The sequence below is a fragment of the Mesocricetus auratus genome, unplaced genomic scaffold (assembly GCF_017639785.1).
Source record: "Mesocricetus auratus isolate SY011 unplaced genomic scaffold, BCM_Maur_2.0 Super-Scaffold_100691, whole genome shotgun sequence".
NCBI classification, from domain to species: Eukaryota; Metazoa; Chordata; class Mammalia; order Rodentia; family Cricetidae; genus Mesocricetus; species Mesocricetus auratus.
The window spans coordinates 21,874,909-21,894,850 of NW_024429267.1; the positions used below are offsets into that span (position 1 = coordinate 21,874,909).

The window sequence follows — 19,942 nt, forward strand, 5'->3', positions numbered from 1 at the left end:
GTCTGTATCTGTCACAGGAGATCTCCACAGCTGCCAGATACTATCCAGGAGTAAACCTCGACTCTACTATTGCTCCAGAACCAGCTCACCTCCCCAATCTCTGTGGCCCTCCAAAACTGAATGGCCCTTGCTGACCACAGAGAAAGGAGGCACTTGTCTCTTCCCCAGCAAAGAAAAGAATGTTGCCACTATGTAAACCAATCCAGACAGTAGAATGACGAGCATAAAGACACCTGTGAGCTGGCATGCAGAATCCAGCCCCTGGGAGTTGACTGGAATTACGGACTCTCACTATTGTGCTCTGTGACTCATGCCTCTCCTCTGCCCTCAGATCTCGATCTTCCACATAGTGATGATTGCCCCATCTCTTCAGATATTTTTTCAGGAAGGAAATAATGAGCTGACCCGACGCTACAGTAAAACAGATGCCTCTGACAGAATACCCTAGAGTCTCCCATCATTGCCTTCCAGCTTGAGCCCTTGCTTTGGAAGACCGGTCCAAGCCCTACTCAGCAGGAAGCAGCTTAAGAGGACTCCCTACTGTCACCCCTTATCATCAGTAAAAGGTTGGAAGTGGTAGTGCTGCTGGCAAGGACCTGGCTTCCACCTAAAGTTGGTTAGGGAAAGAATACAGCCTTTCTCAGAAGCCCCTAAAGGCTGGCTGAAAGCTCTATCCGCAACTGCCAGCACCTCCTCTACCTGAGGTCCCCGGGATAACCACGGGGCTGATTCAGCTTCTGCGCAGCCTCCCGCTGCCATCGCTCATAAAACCCAACAAGCTTTTGAAGCCGGATGCTGTCCTCCATTGTCGAAGGCAGCCGGGCAGTGCAGGGTCGGCAGGGGAGTGTCGTTTTCCCTCCGTGCAGTGGGCTGTGTCTGGTGTTTTGTTTTGTATCTACTTACACCAACCAGTCGACCCCAACTACGTAGATGATCACCAACTTCACATCAAAATGAACAGTTTTGAATGCAAACTAATCCAAGGTAGAGTAAGAGTAAGCAAGTTCGAGTGTTATTGGCCACAATGGGTATTAAATTTGTTAGGGTTTCATATACTCGGTATAATTGATGGGAAATAGGGAAGCAAAGGGGAATATATCGTGTGAGATGAAAAGCTGGGGAGGCATGGGAATGTGCGAAACTGATCCTAAAACAAGCTAATGATTCCAGAATTAAATCTTCCAACTGTCACGTGGTCTCATCTAGTGCAACAGAGGGGGTATAGGGTGTCTTTCAAAATAGAAGTGTCCTTTAGAAATAAGATCTTATTACCTATCCACTTTGACAATTTTGGACAGGAAATAGGAAAAACAGTTCTAGCATTTCATATGCATCCATTTTATCCTCATCACATTAACTGCAACCTAATTACTTTTTATTTGTCCTTCCTTCCCACATGACTGTCAGTTCTTCATGCTGGACAGCTTTCCAGTGTCTGGGTAAAATAAAACGGTCAGATATGTACTTTACTCTCAAACAACAGGGACCATCAATAGCAGAGTAGCTGAATTGCTTGTTTCCACAGAACCAGAAAAGGGAACGACATGGTATTGATTCCAGGTATCTGTTCATTTCTGCTGTGTTCCATATTGTCTTTAATGAGCATTCTATTTCTCCAAAGTTCATCTTTCTCACAAGAACATCTAAGCAAGGAGTTCAATTAAGTGGTAGAGTACTTGCCTAACATGCATGAGGCCCTGGTCTGGGGAAAAAAAAACAAAAACCAAACCTATAGTTATGTGAAAGCATACATTCCTTTGTATAAACTACTCTCACAGTGTGTTAGAACTGTCTGTATTACAAGCCTACTGCATCAGCAATAAGTGTGTCTGTCCTGTACCTCCTGTTGCCACTGAAAATAACACACACTTGTGCTCACCAGCAGGCAAGCCATAAACATCTGCCCAGAATAAAAGATGTCTTTTTAGTCTTCATGTAGCTACTGCAAGAGAGCATCTAATAAATTTCATTAACTTACAGCTTTTAATAAACATACTTAAATTGAGTTTGTTTCCATTGGAATTAATTTAATTCCAAAGCTTATTTAGAAAATTATATTTGTACTTGATAGTAATAATGAATGTGTAGCACATACACAGTTATACTTTTTCCTTCTATTGAATAAATCATATGTATGTATTATGATTCCATCTTAAAATAATTAGTGCAGTGATTCAAATAAATCAACTCTAGCCCAAGGAAGGAAAAAAGCCATCAAAAGCATTTTTTAAGTTTATGCTAAATTAATCAAGTAAAGTTCAAGGTACTACATTCCAAATGGAGCAGGGAGTAAAGTATAATTAATTCAGAGTTGAATGTCAACCAAATAAAAATCATTCTTTATCAAATACCACCCTACCTCAAAATCTGCAAAACATTTATTTGTCTCCATTTCTTCCATTCCTAAAATTCAGTGATAAATTCATATGACTTGTATCCATTCCTAAAGTGGTAAGGTAAGTGATACAGATTCATATGATCTGTAATAGTCAATTTTTAATATGCAGGTACAATTTTTAACAAGAATTTCTTTGCAAACCACAAGGTCAGTATATATTTGAAGAATGACTCTATTGGTTTCATTATGGAGAAATTTTGAGAAGTCACAAAATTCCAAATGCTACTCCTCTTAACCATTGTAGTCATTTACATATTCCTTTATTTAACTTTTAAGAACAAATAGTTTAATCTACTCCTGATTATTTTATCCACACTAGGTGCTTCGCTAAAATTATTTTTATTTCATGAGCATTGGTGTTTTGCTTACACGTGTGTCGGTGAGGGTGTTGGATCCTCTGGAACTGGAGTTACAGACAGTTGTGAGCTGCCATGTGGCTGCTAGGAACTGAACCCAGGTCCTCTGGAGGAGCAGCCAGTGTTCTTAACTGCTGGGCCATCTCTCCAGCCCCCTATTTTGACTCTTATACAGCCCTTATACTGTTTGGAGATGATGCAGTAAATGCTGCGTGCGGCAACCACACAACTGACTGATAACACCTGCGGCTGAGATGAGAGTTGGACAATGTTTGCCTTCACGTAACCACGATTCCCTGCCAACAGGAACATCCAAGTACCAGCAGCATCCACGGGGCCCAGAGTCACATCTCACTCTGGGAGGAGCAGATAGCTAGGAGCTGGGAACAATACACTTCTTGAAACACAATAGTCACTATTACAGGTCTTATGATATCACTTCCAGAAATCTTGATAAAAGTCAGGCAGTATTTTCAATGTTAAGATTTCAGTTTCCTGTTTACAAGACTGTTGGTTCTCATACACATAGACCAGTGAATGTTAAGACTAGAAAGAACTGTGTAGAAGCTAAAGAATTGTTAAATCATAAGATGGGAGTTAGTATAGCTGTTGTTAAAATTGAAAGCAATACCACTTAGAAATGGCAAATGCTAAAATTAATAAAAAATGATTAAACTAGCAATACCCTTTTTTTTTCTTTAAGGAAATAAAAATCAAATTCTGGAGTCCCTTTCCCCTTCCACGGCCCTGCTTAATGAGCAGTACAAAGTTGCTATCCCCACGGATGCCCTTTCTGCAGTCATGTGTCATAAAGGCAAACAGCCCCCAAGTTTGCACATGATACAAGACATAACTGAGTCTCCCATACCACAGCCAAGGCCAGACATCTGTTCATGTTCACTGTTGCCAATGAGAAGTTAAAATGACAGAATGGTTTTCATGGCCTATTTGGGAGAAATGAATTTTGTAATTTTAATACCTTATAATGGTATTAACTAAAATCATAGAAATTAAGTCATTTATGTTATTTATATTTTACAGTTCTACTTTTATACTCTTTGCCAAAAATATATCCTCCTTTCTAGATAAATCTGGAACAAATATTTAGAATGGATGTCAAGTTACTCTAATTGTTTCCCACATTTTTCTCATAGAAATCAAACTAAATAAAACCAAAAACCCATAATCAAATTGAAACAAATGCCTAAATAAAATTTTTCAAGGCTTTAAAGGAATTTTGTATAGATGTTTATATACCATTAAGTTATCTTGCCTATGGTCAATAGCTTCCTTATACAGAAATTCTTTAGACTACTCTTCATTCTCAATAGCTATTGAAGGGTTTAAATCCATGGATTGCATTATTATATGAAAGGTTACATAAATATCACATGAGAAATCTAGGCAGCCAGATATATAAGCTATCAAAGCAAATAAAGGGGTTACCCTTCTGACATATCCCACTAATACTGATACTTAGCATTTAGGTAACTTAAATCTGCCTTGTTCTTTTTATTTAACTGGACATTCTCACTGTTGCCCAGATTGACCCAAAACACCTGGGTTCAAGCAGTCCTCTCTCCTCAGCCTCCTAAGCAGCACCAACACACTGTCTCCTACTGTTAAACAAAAACTTACCTGTACTTTCTACTACCTGACCTAGAATGTGTGTAGAAAGAACATGTATAAGACTACTGGTGAATCTTTTTAAAGATTTCCTTTGTTTTTTAAGTTATGTGTCTGTGTGTGAATATGTACACAGGTATGTAGCTGCCCTCTTTAGGCAGAGATGCCAGATCCTTCCAGATCCAGAGTTACAGTTTTGAACTATCTGATAAGGATGCTGGGAACCCAACTCTGGTCTTCTACAAGAGCAGCATCTGCTCTCAACCACTGAGTTGTCTCTCTAACCCCAAGAAGCCTGGAAGAGCTTACAGCTAAACCAGGAAGTAGCTTTCCTAACCTTTATTTTACACTTAAAATATATAAGTAAACTGTGTTTTATAAGTTAACTCAAAATAGTTTGGAAATGGTACATGTAAATTGAGTAAGAATCCAAAGGCAAAATATGACAGATCATGTGCTCTAGCCTTTCCCTTCCTGTGTGTGGTAGTGAATTATTGATGAGCCGTGCATACCTGCATTCTCCAAAGCTTTTTCAGCAGGCATGGGTGTGTGGCTTGGTGTTCTTAGCATGCTTGGGATTCTAGGCTCAGCTCCCAGCACCCTTCTCCAGACAGTCAGAACTAATAAGCAATAAAAGCTTTAAAAGTAGCATGTATGTTAAAATGGCAAAGGTTGGAGGTGTCATTTCTAAGAAAGCATGTAATTTATCCAAGCATGTATAGTTCCTTTAAGAAGAAGTAGACCTCTCATGAAACAAGACATTAACATGATAGCATGTTCAATGAATTGGCAGTTGTCCTTAGAATAAGACATCACAGATCAAGAATATTTCATCCTAGAATTGCAATCATTCAATTTGTTTATATAACGTTTTTTGGAATTTTTTATCTTAGACAACCTAACAAAAATGTTTTTTTTCTTCTGATTCAAACGTGTAAGTACAATTCACCAAAATAAAGAAATCACCAAAAGAATGTGTTTAATATAGCTATTACTTCTCACATGTGCAAATTTTCTTACAAAGTGACAGCAGCAGACCCATCAATATGGAAATCAAATCAAAGATGGTAGTGACAATGAACACAAGAAACGATGACATAAAAAGAAGTTTAAGAGACAACCAAACTGTTTTTTTTTTTTCAACTAGATCGGGCTTGGGATGAAGGCCACAGAGCTAGCAGACCTTCAGGGTTAGATGACAGAAACAAGATGAAAGACTACCCTGAGAACATAGAGCATATGTGATCCATTTCATGCGCTGAACATGCCAGGGCCGTGCAGGGATGGCATGGGGGTGGAGGAAGGGTAGAAGAGCTGGGTCCAAGATCAGTATGTAAAAGAACACCAGAAAACCATTTGTATTATCTACAACAGGAGTTCTCCACCTTTGGCAAACCTCTACCTCCAAAGCATTTACATTATGATTCATAACAGTAGCAAATCTACAGATGAAGTAGGAACAAAAATAATTGCTATGGTTGGGAGTCAGCACCATGAGGGGCTGTATTAGAGGGTGGCAGCATTAGGGAGGTTGAGAACCATTGAGCTAGAAGCAAGTGAGCAACCGGCAGAGTTACCTGTTTAGAGGAAAGAAAGAAGCTGAGATTATGAGAAACTTGAAAATTAGACACTTAAGAAAACATGACACTTTTTGGTACTTGTGTAAGTGGTAATTAAAAGGCTACATGGAACATGAAAAATATTCTAGAAAGAATGCCTTTTACTAAATCTTTTTCCTGAAGGAGTGTCCTGGCTTTTTTTTTTTTAATCTTTTAACAACTTGACACAATAACTAGTCACCTGGGAAGAGGAAACCTCAATTGAGGGATTGCCTCCATCTAATTGAACTGTGGGCTTTGTTTTGGGAGGATGATTTTCTTGTTTGGGTTAATATGGGCAGGTCCAGCGCAGTTCATGGTGAGCAGGCAAGCCTGGTCAGGTGGCCTGGATTAAGAAAGCAGGCTGGGCAAGTTATGGCAAGCAAGCTATTCAGTAGGATTCCTCCATGGCCTTTGCTTTATTCATTTCTTGACATGACCTCCTGATTTTCCTCAATGACGGACTATAATCTATAAATCAAATAAACTCTATCGCCGAGTTGTTTTTGGTCACTGTTTTATCACAGCCAACAGAAATTCAACAGCTATCTAATTAGACGAAGGCTCATTCAGAAGGGAAATCATGCCTGGTACTAGAAACCTAGTCAAATACTTGGGACTACTGAAGTCAGGGATCTTAGAAGAGAACCCACTGTTGCTACTTTATTAAACCAGCACAGTTCCTAACTATATTCTGAAACTTGTGCTTATACCCACAGGTAAGTGTAGTTCTCACCCCTCATCAGAGTAGTTTCTCTTTACAGCAACTGGAAATATTATAGAAAAATCACAACCGAACTTAATGCAGAGATAATAAATTATAGGAAGCCCAGATCCCAAGGAGAAATCTTCAATATGACTGTACCAAAGGTTCAGAGAACAACGTGGGAGAGTAAGCTTTGGAGACTAGAATGTCTCCTAAAAGTGGCTACCTAAGGAATCCTGAACAATGGTAATTTTAATAGAGATAGTAATGCAGAAGGGCTGAAAAAAATCTCATGGAATCACAGTAACCCTAAATTTAAAACAAACAAACAAAAAACTCCTGCAGGTGGAGAGGGAGAGGAACATACACAGGGGTGGGATGGTGGAGGTGATGGTGAATGACAATTAGTCTCTCTCCAGGACCAGCCTCCGAACTGGTTATCCAATACAAGTGGTCAGTCCTGAAACTATACACACACAAACAAGATTGAACTTTAGCAGGTTGTATTTATACGTGTGCACCTATGTATTTATGAAATAATAATAAAGAGGCCACCAATTTTGGGGATGGAGTAGACATGGGAAGGGTTGGAGAAAAGGCAAAGAGGAAATGATAAAGCTATTTTTTTTTTTTTTGGTTTTTCGAGACAGGGTTTCTCTGTGGCTTTGGAGGCTGTCCAGGAACTCACTTGGTAGTCCAGGCTGGTCTCGAACTCACAGACATCCGCCTGCCTCTGCCTCCCGAGTGCTGGGATTAAAGGCGTGCGCCACCAATGCCCGGCTGATAAAGCTATTTTAATAAAAATACTAAAAATAAGAATTTGACAGGGGCTACTTCAAAGAAAACCTTGTCTGAAAATGAATTTTAACTTTGAGGATTAGTCACTATTTGAGGTTTGGTATTATGACATGCAGCATGTTAAATAACGTTTTATGTCAGCCATACTGTCTGAGGAACAGTGCTTCCCAGGCTGCAAAGATCTATCCCCACAGAGTCTGACATTTTGTGCTGACTTCAGCAGAGCTCTTTCACCTGTAATTCCATTGTTCATTAGTTGATATTATTCATGTAAAACAATTCACTCACTACAACATTCCAAAAAAATATAAAAAATAGAACACAGAAACACAAAATTGCTTGTAAATTTTCCAATAGTTCATTTCCTTTCTTAGATGATTGTATTACTTAGACTACAAGACAATAAATTTTGTAGGTGCTAATTTAAATAACAGCAGTTAAATTTATAACCTAGGTATTACAGACAGAACTGTTATCAAACTGTCATCAACGTAAACTTTCACCCACATCACATGGAATCTGTAACATAGGCTGAAGGCAATTCATTGACTTACATCTGAAATTGGCAGAGATTCAAAGACAAAAACTGAAAAAGACGGCAATCCTTTAAAAGTAAATACAAGAACTCATGGTTCTAAGAAAGTCAGGGGCTTCTTAAGATGGGAAAGCATGTTGTACCTGGCAGAACTCCATCTGCATGGAGCTTATTAGACCAGAGCGCCCCTGAAGCTGCATTCTGACTCTCATGGGTGGATGCATATGCCATCTAAACCACACTTGGCCAAAGCAAAACCAGATGGTTTTTAAGTAGATACACATCTAGGACACAAGGAACTCCTGTTAACAGTTGGCCCAAGAGCTTTACCAAGCTTACCTCAGGCTTTAGATGCAGGTAGAAACACTCCCCAACCTTTTCCCTTCTTCATTTGGAGGCTGACTTTTATCTCAGTCTCTCGTGGCTCCCTCTTATTTCTTTTGTGGGTATCCTTTATTAAAATCCTTAAACATTTAATTTTATCTTGGCATCTGCTTTTTAAAGATCACAGATTAACCCATAAATATAGAAGGATTCGTTCCAAATATATGTAGTTTTGTTGAATTCTAGATTAGAAAATGACCATAGACACAGGAAGGTACTCTTGGTTTTATCTTTTATAGTTAAGACCCAACATCAGAACCACCTCTAGAGGATAACACTCAAGTAGAAGCCACTCACTATACAGTTAGCAACTTTGATATGACTGTAAATTACTTGATATGGTTTCTCTAATTCAACACAATTGTACTGACCTCTTGGAAGCTGTGAAAACTGAATGAGCATCATTAGTAGATTAGTGCCCAATGTATCATTTGTAACAACAACAAAAGCCATTGTTCTTATTATCACTGGAGAAAAGCTTGGCAAGAGATCTAGGACAGAAAATACACATCTAACTGAAAAACAAAGGCAAAAACAAAAACCCAGAAAAGATTGGCTGGAGAAATGATCAAATCTGTTCATTTAGCTAATAAGATTACATCATTTGCTTCAAGTTTTTCTATTTTAAGATGTTACTAATTATGCTTTGTATTTCTAGTGCCCTATGTATCACTCTTAATACTTCAGTGAATTAACATTATTCCACTTTGGAAATAGGAAGGAAGGAAGGAAAGGGAGGGAAGGAGGGAAAGGAAGGAGAGAGAAAAGCTACTTTTCACTACTACATTTGATCCCTCAATAGTAATAACAGAAACACATCAAAATTTTGCCAAGTGTTTTTTCATTATGTGACAGTGACTATTGCTACAGGAATTAATTACCAGGCTTGTATATAAAAGACAAACAGACATGTCAGAGATGAAGATGAAGTGATGATACTGTTGTACAAAGCCAGTTTGCTTAGTCCGGTAATCTTACCTTCTGAGCACTTGCTGCACTTTGCAGCTGTTTGGTTTCTAAACTCTTCGTAGATAGTATGTATGTATGGTCATGTATGGTCACTAAGTTCTTTTCTATTAGTGTATTAATTCAGTGATCAGTTACTAAGTTCACTGAGATTTCTTTGAGTCTTTGGAGCCTGAGTAAAATTATTGAAGCCCAAGTCTTCACTGTGTACGCTGGTTCTGGTGCAGCATCACCTCAGCACGTATGCAGACAGTTAACAATCCTATTCCACCCTCAGCCACCACTTCCTGCTTGTGTGGAAACTAGAAGTGCAAACTTAGGGTCTTCTCTGAACAAACTTTCAGCACTGGTCATGCATGGGAGCTCTAAAATACATGAGAGCTTTTCAAAGTTTTTATTCACTCATGCAGGGTCTTAGTTTTGTTTTTCCCATAATCTGACCTTTGTGCTAGAGCTGCTGTGGCTAATGATCTGCTTTTAAATGCTTTTGAATGCTTTATAGCCCTGAGGAAGTTCTAAGCAGGAAAACACCAATGTATGCTCCTGAGCCACTAGTTAGGTCAAAACACAGTTCTTTGAGAACAGAATCTATAAGCTTTCTTTAGTATCAAGAATGCAGGCTGCACATTCATGGTAGGGAGCTGGGGATGGTGGGCAGATGAATTAAATACTCTCTGACATTCTAGGAATTAAGCAGCTTCTTCCAGGTGATTAATCTCACTTTCTCAAGAGGCTAGATCCTAAATTTAGAAAAATTAAAACTTTAGATGTTTTGCATTAAAACTATCTTTGAGATTTCTGCTTGGAAAATGACATACTTCTCTGTTTTTTTTGTCAATAATAACAATTTACAGCAATCAATCAAAATTTATTACAATACAGCAAAACTTCAGATTCAGTAAATGTCACACTCCAATTTGGCTATGACAAAATAGTTTGCTTGGTGGTCTACATCAAATGGTAAATTTAAGATCAAGATACAAAAGTCAAGGTTTAGATGAGACTAAGAAAGGGATTAAATTAGATTTTAAAGATTGAATTCAGTAGTTTTCTTCCTTCCTTCCTTCCTTCCTTCCTTCCTTCCTTCCTTCCTTCCTTCCTTTTATTTCTTTCTTCGAGACTGTGAAGCTTTGGAGCCTGTTCTGGAACTCACTCTGTAGACCAGACTGGCCTCAAACCTGTCTCTGGCTCCCAAGTACTAGGATTAAAGGCCTGTATCCAATCTTTTACAAAGAAGAACAGACACGAAATAGCCTTGCCAGGTTACTCACTCCTTAACGGTCTGGAAAGTCAAAATTCCATTTTCCAATTTGAAGAACAGGACAGGACTTCCATTTTATTATGCTTAGCATGTCTTATTGGTCCAAGATACTAATAAGCTGGATCTTTCCTATAACTCTTTTCCTTAAATAGTAATCAACATATGGTAACTGTGACCTTTAACTTTACTGTCCTTAAAAACCAGGGAGACCTAGATTATAAAAACTGATGTTATGACAAGAGAAATCAGTTCAGAGTGATGGTTTGAAACTAATTTTTCTTGGCTGGTTTTTTAAGTATACATTAGGTCCATCAGCATAATTTAGAAAGAAAATGTACCTGAAAATCATTACTTGTTTCAATTTAGAAATTTATTTACACAGAATTATTAAAATGCAACTTCTTGGGGATAATGATTAATAGTAATACAAACTACCAAGTTTAATCTTAACTTTAAAGCCTTACATGTAATTCCATGTAATATTCATTCTAAAATTGGAGATTCTTAGAGTTCTTAAATATGTATGCCAACCTAAACATCTGGAGGAAGAGTAAAAAATAGCAATTTTTTTTTCTAATTGTTGCTTTGAGACAGGGTCTCATGTAACCCAGGCTGGCTTTGAAGTTTGTAAAACAGCATGCTTACAGATTTATACAAATGCCTTTACAAAACTTCAGCTTTAAGTAAATGTTTATGCAAAATGTTCCCTGACATATAGCCTTCATAAAAAATATCAAAGTTATCATCACTAACGCAGTAACTTAGATACAAGCCAATAAAACTGTTTTAAGTAGACACATTGAAAGGCAAAGGAGTCTTTATTTTTAACCTTTAGTCACCCTGGAATTACATTAGATATTTGAAATCTTTGATAGTGATATTAACATTTCACACAGACAGAAAAGTGAAACCTCTAATGAACTAGAATATACAGAATGGCTTCCAGATCACAATCGCTTTGGTAAGTTGCCTACTGAGTATGTACCAATTGCTTTATGCTGTCCAAAACTAACCAAAACAAACAAAAAAGCAAAGAAATCATGAGGCTATACAAAATGGCTTAGAAAAACAAGTTTTCTATTTATTTAAAAATAAGTTTATAGTTACTACATTGCAGGGACAGGAATTCTTACACATACATTCTAGTTTGTATAAAAAGATTCCAAGAATTATGCATCAAAACTAACATAGAAAGTGTCCACGTAACAGTAAAGAAAGGTCCAATCAATATGTACAAAAAGAAAGGGCCTGCTACCTTGGTGCAAGACTGCCGTTTATGACATGATACTCCAGGTCTAGAAGAAGTAAAACAAAAACATCGATAAAGCTAAATAATTTTTTAAAAACTCTGTCACTTATTACATACAACAGATTTGCTTGTGTTTAACATTGCTTTCTGTACAAAATAAACATAATTTTAATTTGAAATGTGTCAGTTACAACTTTAACCCTTTAGGTCAGTTGCTTTTTAAAAACTGAGCTATGTTCTACACATGTCTAAATACCCCGTGGAGGGATTTAGTAGTTTTCCTTAATAACTTTTTAAGACCTGTGTCTTCTTGCAGTTTCAATATGGTCTAAAAATGTAACATTGTATCTTATTTTTTAAATTATTATGATAAATGAACACCCACATCCTTGAAAGTAATCAGTATGTGTGTGCATTTGCCTTGTAAGTGCATGTACTATAATACAATCCTGAACCTACCTTCTTAGCTCTTTAAATGTAGAAACTCATCCATATACTACTATGTATTTGGTTTGTGCCATATAAGGTTAATTTCCTGATATTTTTATCTGCATTAAAAAAGTATTTCAGAACAGAAACAAACGAAAAAATCTATTTATAGCTGGGATAGTCTACTCACTGTAATGTGTGCAGGTTCACCTCCAGAGCGCTCACAGTGGCACTTACAGTCTTGTGACTCATCTGACCTCTTCCTGGAGTATTGTACATAGTTCAAAATGACTTTTCATTCGGAGCACTTTGATAAGTAATTAAAAGCAAAACAGTTTCTTAGTAAATGCATTAATTTTAGTTCAAGTCATCTAGAAATCAGGGGAACTAGGGAAAGTTTGAATTTTTTTTGATTGAAACAAAAGGTGTACTTTCCCCAATTTTAACGCAAGACAATTTATCACTGAATCAGCTACTATTGTTAGCAATATCTAGATGAATTGGGAATAATGTATTTTGGACAAAAGTAAAGCCTCAACCAATACTGTATTCCCTGTGTATAGAATGAACACTGATAATAGCCCTTTAATCATTACTCAAGTACCTTGGTCCTTTCAACCTATTCAAAATTAAATTCCAGGTGAACAAAATGTTAAAAATCAGTGTTTTCTTTAGATAGAAAGCTTAAAACCAGTTCCTTTCAACTTAACATTTAAAACAAATTTACAGATACCTATGGATGTATAAAATGGAATGTCGAAATTAAACAATAATGAATGAGATTAATCATGCAAATGCTGCTAACGTCACACAATGACCAAAATTTTATTTCAATACACTTGTGAAGGTATCTGAGTTAGTCTACAATGCTGTTAACAATTCTGTGGTGTAAAGGAATATTTGCTGTCCACGGTCTTACATAATTAATTTCCAAGTCAGACTGAATCCAGCCAATCACTTATCTCTGCCTGATGTGGCCTAATCACCGAACAAATGCTCCACAATTATTCTAATTGTAGTAAGACAGTTCTGTAGAAACCCACCAGTCTTTGGAGTTATAGTGAGGCAACGTAATAAAAACAATGGCAGTAAGACCCTTACTCTTCAGTTTATACTTATGCAGAAGACAAATTGCTCTAGAGAAAGCTATGAAAGGTGAAATTTTAAGAACCTATACATCTACTTCCAAAGGCTGGTAGATCGTAATTAGATGGAGTCTTTAAAGTAGCCTGTGATAATATTTATAAACACAGGTTTTGTGAAATCAGGATAGCATAAAAGAACGATATGGTTGAATATTAGAGAAATAATATAAACTGATTTTTGGAGTGTTGCTGCTGCTGTAAGCCCTAGTCTTGAAGTTGGTTTGCAGCTAAAGGTAACTTTGAACTCTGATGTTCATGCCTCCACCTCCCAAAGGCTGGGATTACAAACATGCACCACCAGATTTTTCAGCCTGAAAACTGATTTTTATATTCCATGCACATAACAAATTTTATTTCTGAAAGTTTTAGTAAACTTGATATTTTTCTTATTGCTTACTTAAGACAAGTGCCAACAATTCCTTCTGAGATCAGTACATACATGATGTCACCGTCTCAAAGAGATCTTTCCAAGTGGTAAAAACCCAAAACATGATGACTTAAATTTCTTAATTCAACTTTTGCAATCTACAGAAACTAAATTATAAAAATATAAAATCTGTATCTGGTATTAATATAGCTTAAGTGTTTCAGTTACAAATAATCTGATCCAAGTTTTTTTGCTTTACTAAGAAACCAGTGTCTGAGAAAGCGTCCAAACATAGTCATAAATATACAGTGTCTTTAAAACAGAAATAATGCATTTCTTTTCATAGGAAATATGGAAATACTTATTTCACTGCTCAGAAGTTGGAACTATCTGTGCACCATTCAAGAGGTCCTCCACACTAAGACTGTGTAAGCTTCCTTTTACTGAACCCTCCTTACAACTACTTCTTCCTTTATAAAAATGGACTTTAGTCTGTTTTTCTAATACAATGCAGATAACATCAGGAAATTACATTTTTCAAATAGATTCCCTTCAAAAGCAACTAATTAATGACTTAAATTTCCAACATACACACTTATCATTTTAAATGGTGAAATTGACTCATTTTTTCTAAGTAACACATCATCCATTTCTGCATTATGAAGATTTAACTACTTAACTTTAATTATATAGTCCAATATATTTGTTAGAAAAAAATAAATGTACAAAAAAACCTAAAAAATTTGAAATTATTTTTCCACTGTAAAATCACAGCAATCCAGTCAACATCTGGAAAATGGTTCACTTAGTTTCACTGGAGGGTTTCTGTACAAATATCATTACAAATGATCTAAAAAGCCCAAATGCATCACTTTTCATTCTTCTTCAAGACAGTTAAATGACAGTTAACATTTGTCCTTATCAGAAACAAGGAAATAATTATATAATCTAATTATATATTTTGCCAAGGTTCAATTAAAGGCTTTATTCTCTACGTCAGGATCATTCATGCTGATATATAATCTTCCCCATCATTCCTTTTTAAAAATGTAGTATCTGAAAATTTTGGTTACATTTTTGTACCATATCAATCCTCAGAAAATACTACATTCTTAAAACTAAAAAAAAAAAGTAATTTTAAACAATAGAAATGGCATTTATGTTGGTTTTCAAGGTATAAAATAACTAATGTACCATAAACAAATAAATAACTGCTTTCCTTTTCCATAGCAGTACATATAGTAATACATTCTCCTAAGTCATATAGTTATCATTTACAATAGACAACTTAATTTTACTAATGATGCAAAAAATAATAGAATACAAGGCACAATCATTAAATGGGTGTTTCTCTTTAGAGTGTATATTGAGATACCAGCGTGATAAGGATACCATAAAAAGTGCAGAAAAAACACAATGTGCAATGAGACCACTGTATAAAACATGATTGCATTAAAAAGTGATTTGGCCTATTTTTAACTTTTAATAGTTGAAAATAACCAATCTTTTCCTTAAAAATTAAACTATAAAGTATGACATTTTAAAATTATTTTATTCTACTACTAGCTAAAAAAAATCCAGAAAAAAGGAATTTATACCTGGGTAGTAGTACTTAAGTATGTGTTTGTATATATATTCAATCACACCCATTTATCAATATACACACGTACACAGACAGGGTTCTTTGCAAGTCATTTTAACCTATTGGATATGCCTGAAATTTAAAAATGACATTTATCCAGAAGAAGTAAACATCAAATCCCATACTTTTTTCCTGTATTTTCCTTGAATCCTTTAACCACTTAAACATTTTCTCTAAGATATCTCTGTCAAAGGACCCACCAGTGCATTATTTTCTTACTATTAGTACCAAAAAAAAGATACAACTCAGCATAATTCTGAAATAACTTGCTCTTTAGAATATATAGCTTCTCCAGTATTGAAAAGTGTATGCTGTCCTGACAGTCAACAGCAGGGTTTCCACTGCACTGATTCTCAGTCTTTGGCACAATAAACAGAGATAGAGTGACTGATAGAAGAATCAAGGTCTGAAAAATTAGACAGTCAAATGTTTTCCAATGTGGATATGTTTCCTTTGCATCATTACATTTTCTCCTAAGTTTGGCAGAAATGGAGTAAAACAAAAGCTTCCTCTAGATATTCTGCAGTTGAATACCCTACAACTAACACTTTTCAGGATAACAAATGGTGGGAACTTTAAAGTCATCTTTAGAGGAAACGTTTCTTAATGTACTGCTACTCTGGGTAACATTGACTTCTGTTATCAGTAAAAAGGTACCTTACTTGATCAAAAAATAATTCAATTTACCAGGAAACTTTCTATCACTAGGAATACTATGTTTCTTAATAGTGTAGTAGCAGAGCTGTCTCTTCCATAAATAAATCAGGAATTTCTAACAGGTCCTCAATTTCAAACAGTAAATGAAATGAATACGGAAATGAATAACCTATCTAAGGGCAATAAATAGCAAACATCTGAAATATATATGTATATAGATTTTCTTTTTCATTCAAAGACGTAAATTATTTTCTAATTTTTTTTTTGCCTTCTTTTTCCCTAAGTCAAATTGTAACATTCCCTAATCCATCATAGCAGCCAGGAAGCAGAAACCTTAGTTCTACTTACTCCTTAACTGTACCTGCTTCATAGATTTTGAAGTACATTATTTTGCTTCAAGTTACCAACCAATTAAATTAGCCTTTGCTTTTTCAGTCAACTTTCGGACCCGTCCTCTACTAGAAGTCCCAAAAGTCAAAGAGGTGTCTTCAAATAACAGTTGCCTCTGCTCTTCTTCTGAGTCATCCTCATTATAGAAAGCTGTCCTTCGACCTTGGTTTCTAGTTCTCATGTGAGGTTCAGAGCCTTTGAGTTCTTCAAACTCTTCTTCCTCGTCTATAGGACCATCTGTTTTTTTCCGGTTACTTCTCCTTAACACTTTAACATTTGTAGGGACTATGAGTTCTGAATCTAGGTTTTCCATTTTCATCTTCCTTTTGGGTTTTCTGCCTCCACGACTCTTTTTCTGTAACAAATCCTCCTTAACAGCATTAGTGTCAGAAAGAAAGTTGCATGTTGAAGAAGGAGCCACATCAGCCCTGATTGGAGGCATGTTATTTTGCTCAGAGTTTTCTTGCTTTGCACACTGCAGGTTCTTGGGCTTTCTACCTCTTTTCTTGTGTGTAACTTCACCACTGCTGGTGTTAGCTTCTGCCTTAGGCTTCCTCCCGGGCCCTCTCTTCACAAGTTTTGACGGCTGTCCTCCATGGCCATTTACTTGAATGGTTCCTGCTATAAGAACACTGCTCTTACAATCTCCTGAAAGGAAAAAACAGTACATTTAATGTGTTGTTTAGTCTGCCAACTAATTGGTAAGAACCCTAGAATACTTCTATGTAATGATATAATATTTAACAGCAATAAAAAAAAAACTCCTACTAAAAAAGAGAATTGATAAATTTCTGCAGCTATTACCTAGTCTTTTGACTTTTAAAAATTTATTAATTGTGAGTACTTGGATGATGATGATGATGTCTATGGGTGAGTGCCACATGAGTCACCATGCATCTGTGAAAGTCAGAAGGCAACTTTTGGGATGGAGTTCTCTCCCACTCTCACATGGGTTCTGAGGACAGAAATGAGGTTGCCAGACTTGCGGGTTAAGCACAGTTACCTGCTGGCCCATCTTATTGACCCCTGGGAAAAGATTCTCAAGACAAACAGACAGACTTAAGTACATATAAAAGACCCAAGTTAATGTTGTCACTAATAGCAAAGAGTAGAAATGCCCTGTCTACCTCCTTTATTTTATTATTTTATTTTTTGGTTTTTTCAAGACAGGGTTTCTCTGTGTTGTTTTGGAGGCTGTCCTGGAACTCGCTCTGTAGACTAGGATGGCCTCGAACTCACAGAGATCCACCTGCCTCTGCCTCCCGAGTGCTGGGATTAAAGGCATGCGCCATCAAAGCCCAGCTTGTCTACCTCCTTTATTACACATTCTAATGTTAAGATTTTTTGTTTGAATCGCATGATATGACCATCATATTCATTTGTAGTTTATCACAACAAAGTCTTTTACTGTTTAACCTACTAAACACAGGGTGTTTCTGTAGCAACAATTTCAAGAAGTCATGGAAAAATATTCTTAGCATACTGATTTTATGGCTTTAATAAATAAGCTTGTTAACTATTATTCTCTTCCTTTCAGTCATCTGATCAGTGAGAAGATTCAGACAATAAAGACTAGAAAAATTCTAGTTTTTATTTCATCTCCTATGACTGTGACCACAGGAACTTGTCTATCAGAAATGAGAGTCTGGAGTCTGAAGATCCTTCTGAATCTTCCTTCTTAATTTCTGTACCCAAGATAATTAGGAGTGTATCTGCTGCAGTAATTTTTATCAGTTAATCTCCATTAAAAACTGCCATGGCTTTGACATTCCTCACCTACTCTCACCTGCAAATATATAAATAAGTTATACTTGGTTACTTGTATAAAGAGGATTAAGCAACAACAAGAACAACCGAAGGCTGGAAAGGTGATTACTTAGGTTTGGATCTCCAGAAACCACCAAAAAGCCAAGCATTGTGACATACATATGTTAACTTCAATCGCTGGGGTTATAGAGCTGAGGGGGCCACAGACCTCAACGGCCAACCAAACTAGCCAACTGGGGAAATCCAGGCACAGAGGTCTAAAAGGCAACTGATGAGAAAGATGTAACATCAACTGCTGACTTCCATATGCATACACATGTGTGCACACCTACACATTCACTATAAAAAAATTGAATAGTTCTTTTTCCTTTTTACATGCTATTCAAATAGTCTATCTCTTCATGTAATTGAATGGCAAATGATAATTTGTAATCATAATATGACACTGAATAAATTCTGTAAAGTGAATAAATTCTGTAAAGTGAATCACTATTATCTTGACTAAAAATCTTACTGCTAACTAATTCCATGATAAAAAGTTAAGAAATTCAACAAGTCAGAGCAGGGAGTAAATAGGAAAAACAACTAAAACCCTGCAAGCCTCCCATAAATGATTTTCTTTAGATCAGCTGTTTTAAACTGTGAGGTCAAGGTGTAGTAGATAAATGTGGAAACGAAGGATTTTCTACAACGCAAACTACCTGAGGCTTGTGTGCTTTTTTTTTGCTTCACATGAAAGCATACTGCTGATAAAGGCTCTAAACTAAAAGACGTAAGCAGAGGAACTAGACCACTCAAAAAACATGAATTAACACATATTGTTTGTTTGCTTTTTTTTTTTTTTTTTGAGGTACTGTGAAAAGATCTGACATGGAAATTACGTAAGTAAAGATAGGAGGACTGAGGAGAGGTTGGGGGCAGGTTAGTCCAAGCTAAGGATATATGAAAAAGCATTATGGAAATCTACTATTTTGAAAGCCAATTTTAAAATCCTATTTAAAAAAGAATTTGAATAGAAGAACCTTGCATGGTGGTTACTGCTACTCCCAGAAGATGTAAGCTATTAAATAAAAATCTCAGTGTCTGGCTCAGGACATCTCTCTCTGACTTATTGGTAAGGGAGCCCCCTAGCAGCATCCTAATCAACACAAGCTATTTCCATTGATCTTAACTACTCATCACAATTAGACAGTAAGACCCTACTGATGAAGCCATTCCTCACTTTGGGTACAGGGAAAAAAAATCTCAATTGATCCCCAAACACTCTCCCTGCTAACAATTCTTACACAAGGCCAGAAGATGCTATGTAGGCTGCAGGTGAGAAATGACAACAATGGTTTCATCCAGAGCTGGAGCCTCTATGTGTAATACCGAGCTGCCAGTAACACATGTCCACTGGTGCAATAATGCTATGTTGTTTAAGGGATGACCAACCATTTCTAACTGGATCTGAGGCCTGTTCCAAAGGCAGAATTTCATGCTTGATACTATAAACCTTCATCAGAAAGCCCATGACTTAGGAGAGTGAACAGATGAACAGGCTGTTGTTTTGTTGTTTTTGTTCTAAATGGTCATATTATTAAATAGCCTTCTATTAAATATTTAAGTTTATACCCATAGATTTGTGTTGCTAAAAACTTTGGTTGGAGAAGCTGTTTTCTTCAGTGG

At 36.4% G+C, this 19,942-nt stretch overlaps 1 protein-coding gene across 6 annotated transcripts in view; it reads right to left on the reverse strand.

The window, feature by feature from the left end:
- Positions 1-11,427: 11,427 nt before the first annotated feature.
- LOC101834187 (pleckstrin homology domain interacting protein) overlaps positions 11,428-19,942 on the reverse strand; it is a 109,762-nt gene continuing 101,247 nt past the window's right edge. For all 6 annotated transcript variants that reach the window (XM_040740284.1, XM_040740283.1, XM_040740282.1 and 3 more), the window contains one exon: positions 11,428-17,155. In XM_040740284.1, coding sequence (XP_040596218.1) covers positions 16,518-17,155 — 638 coding nt within the window. In that variant the 3' untranslated portion in view covers positions 11,428-16,517. The remainder of the gene's footprint in view (positions 17,156-19,942) is intronic.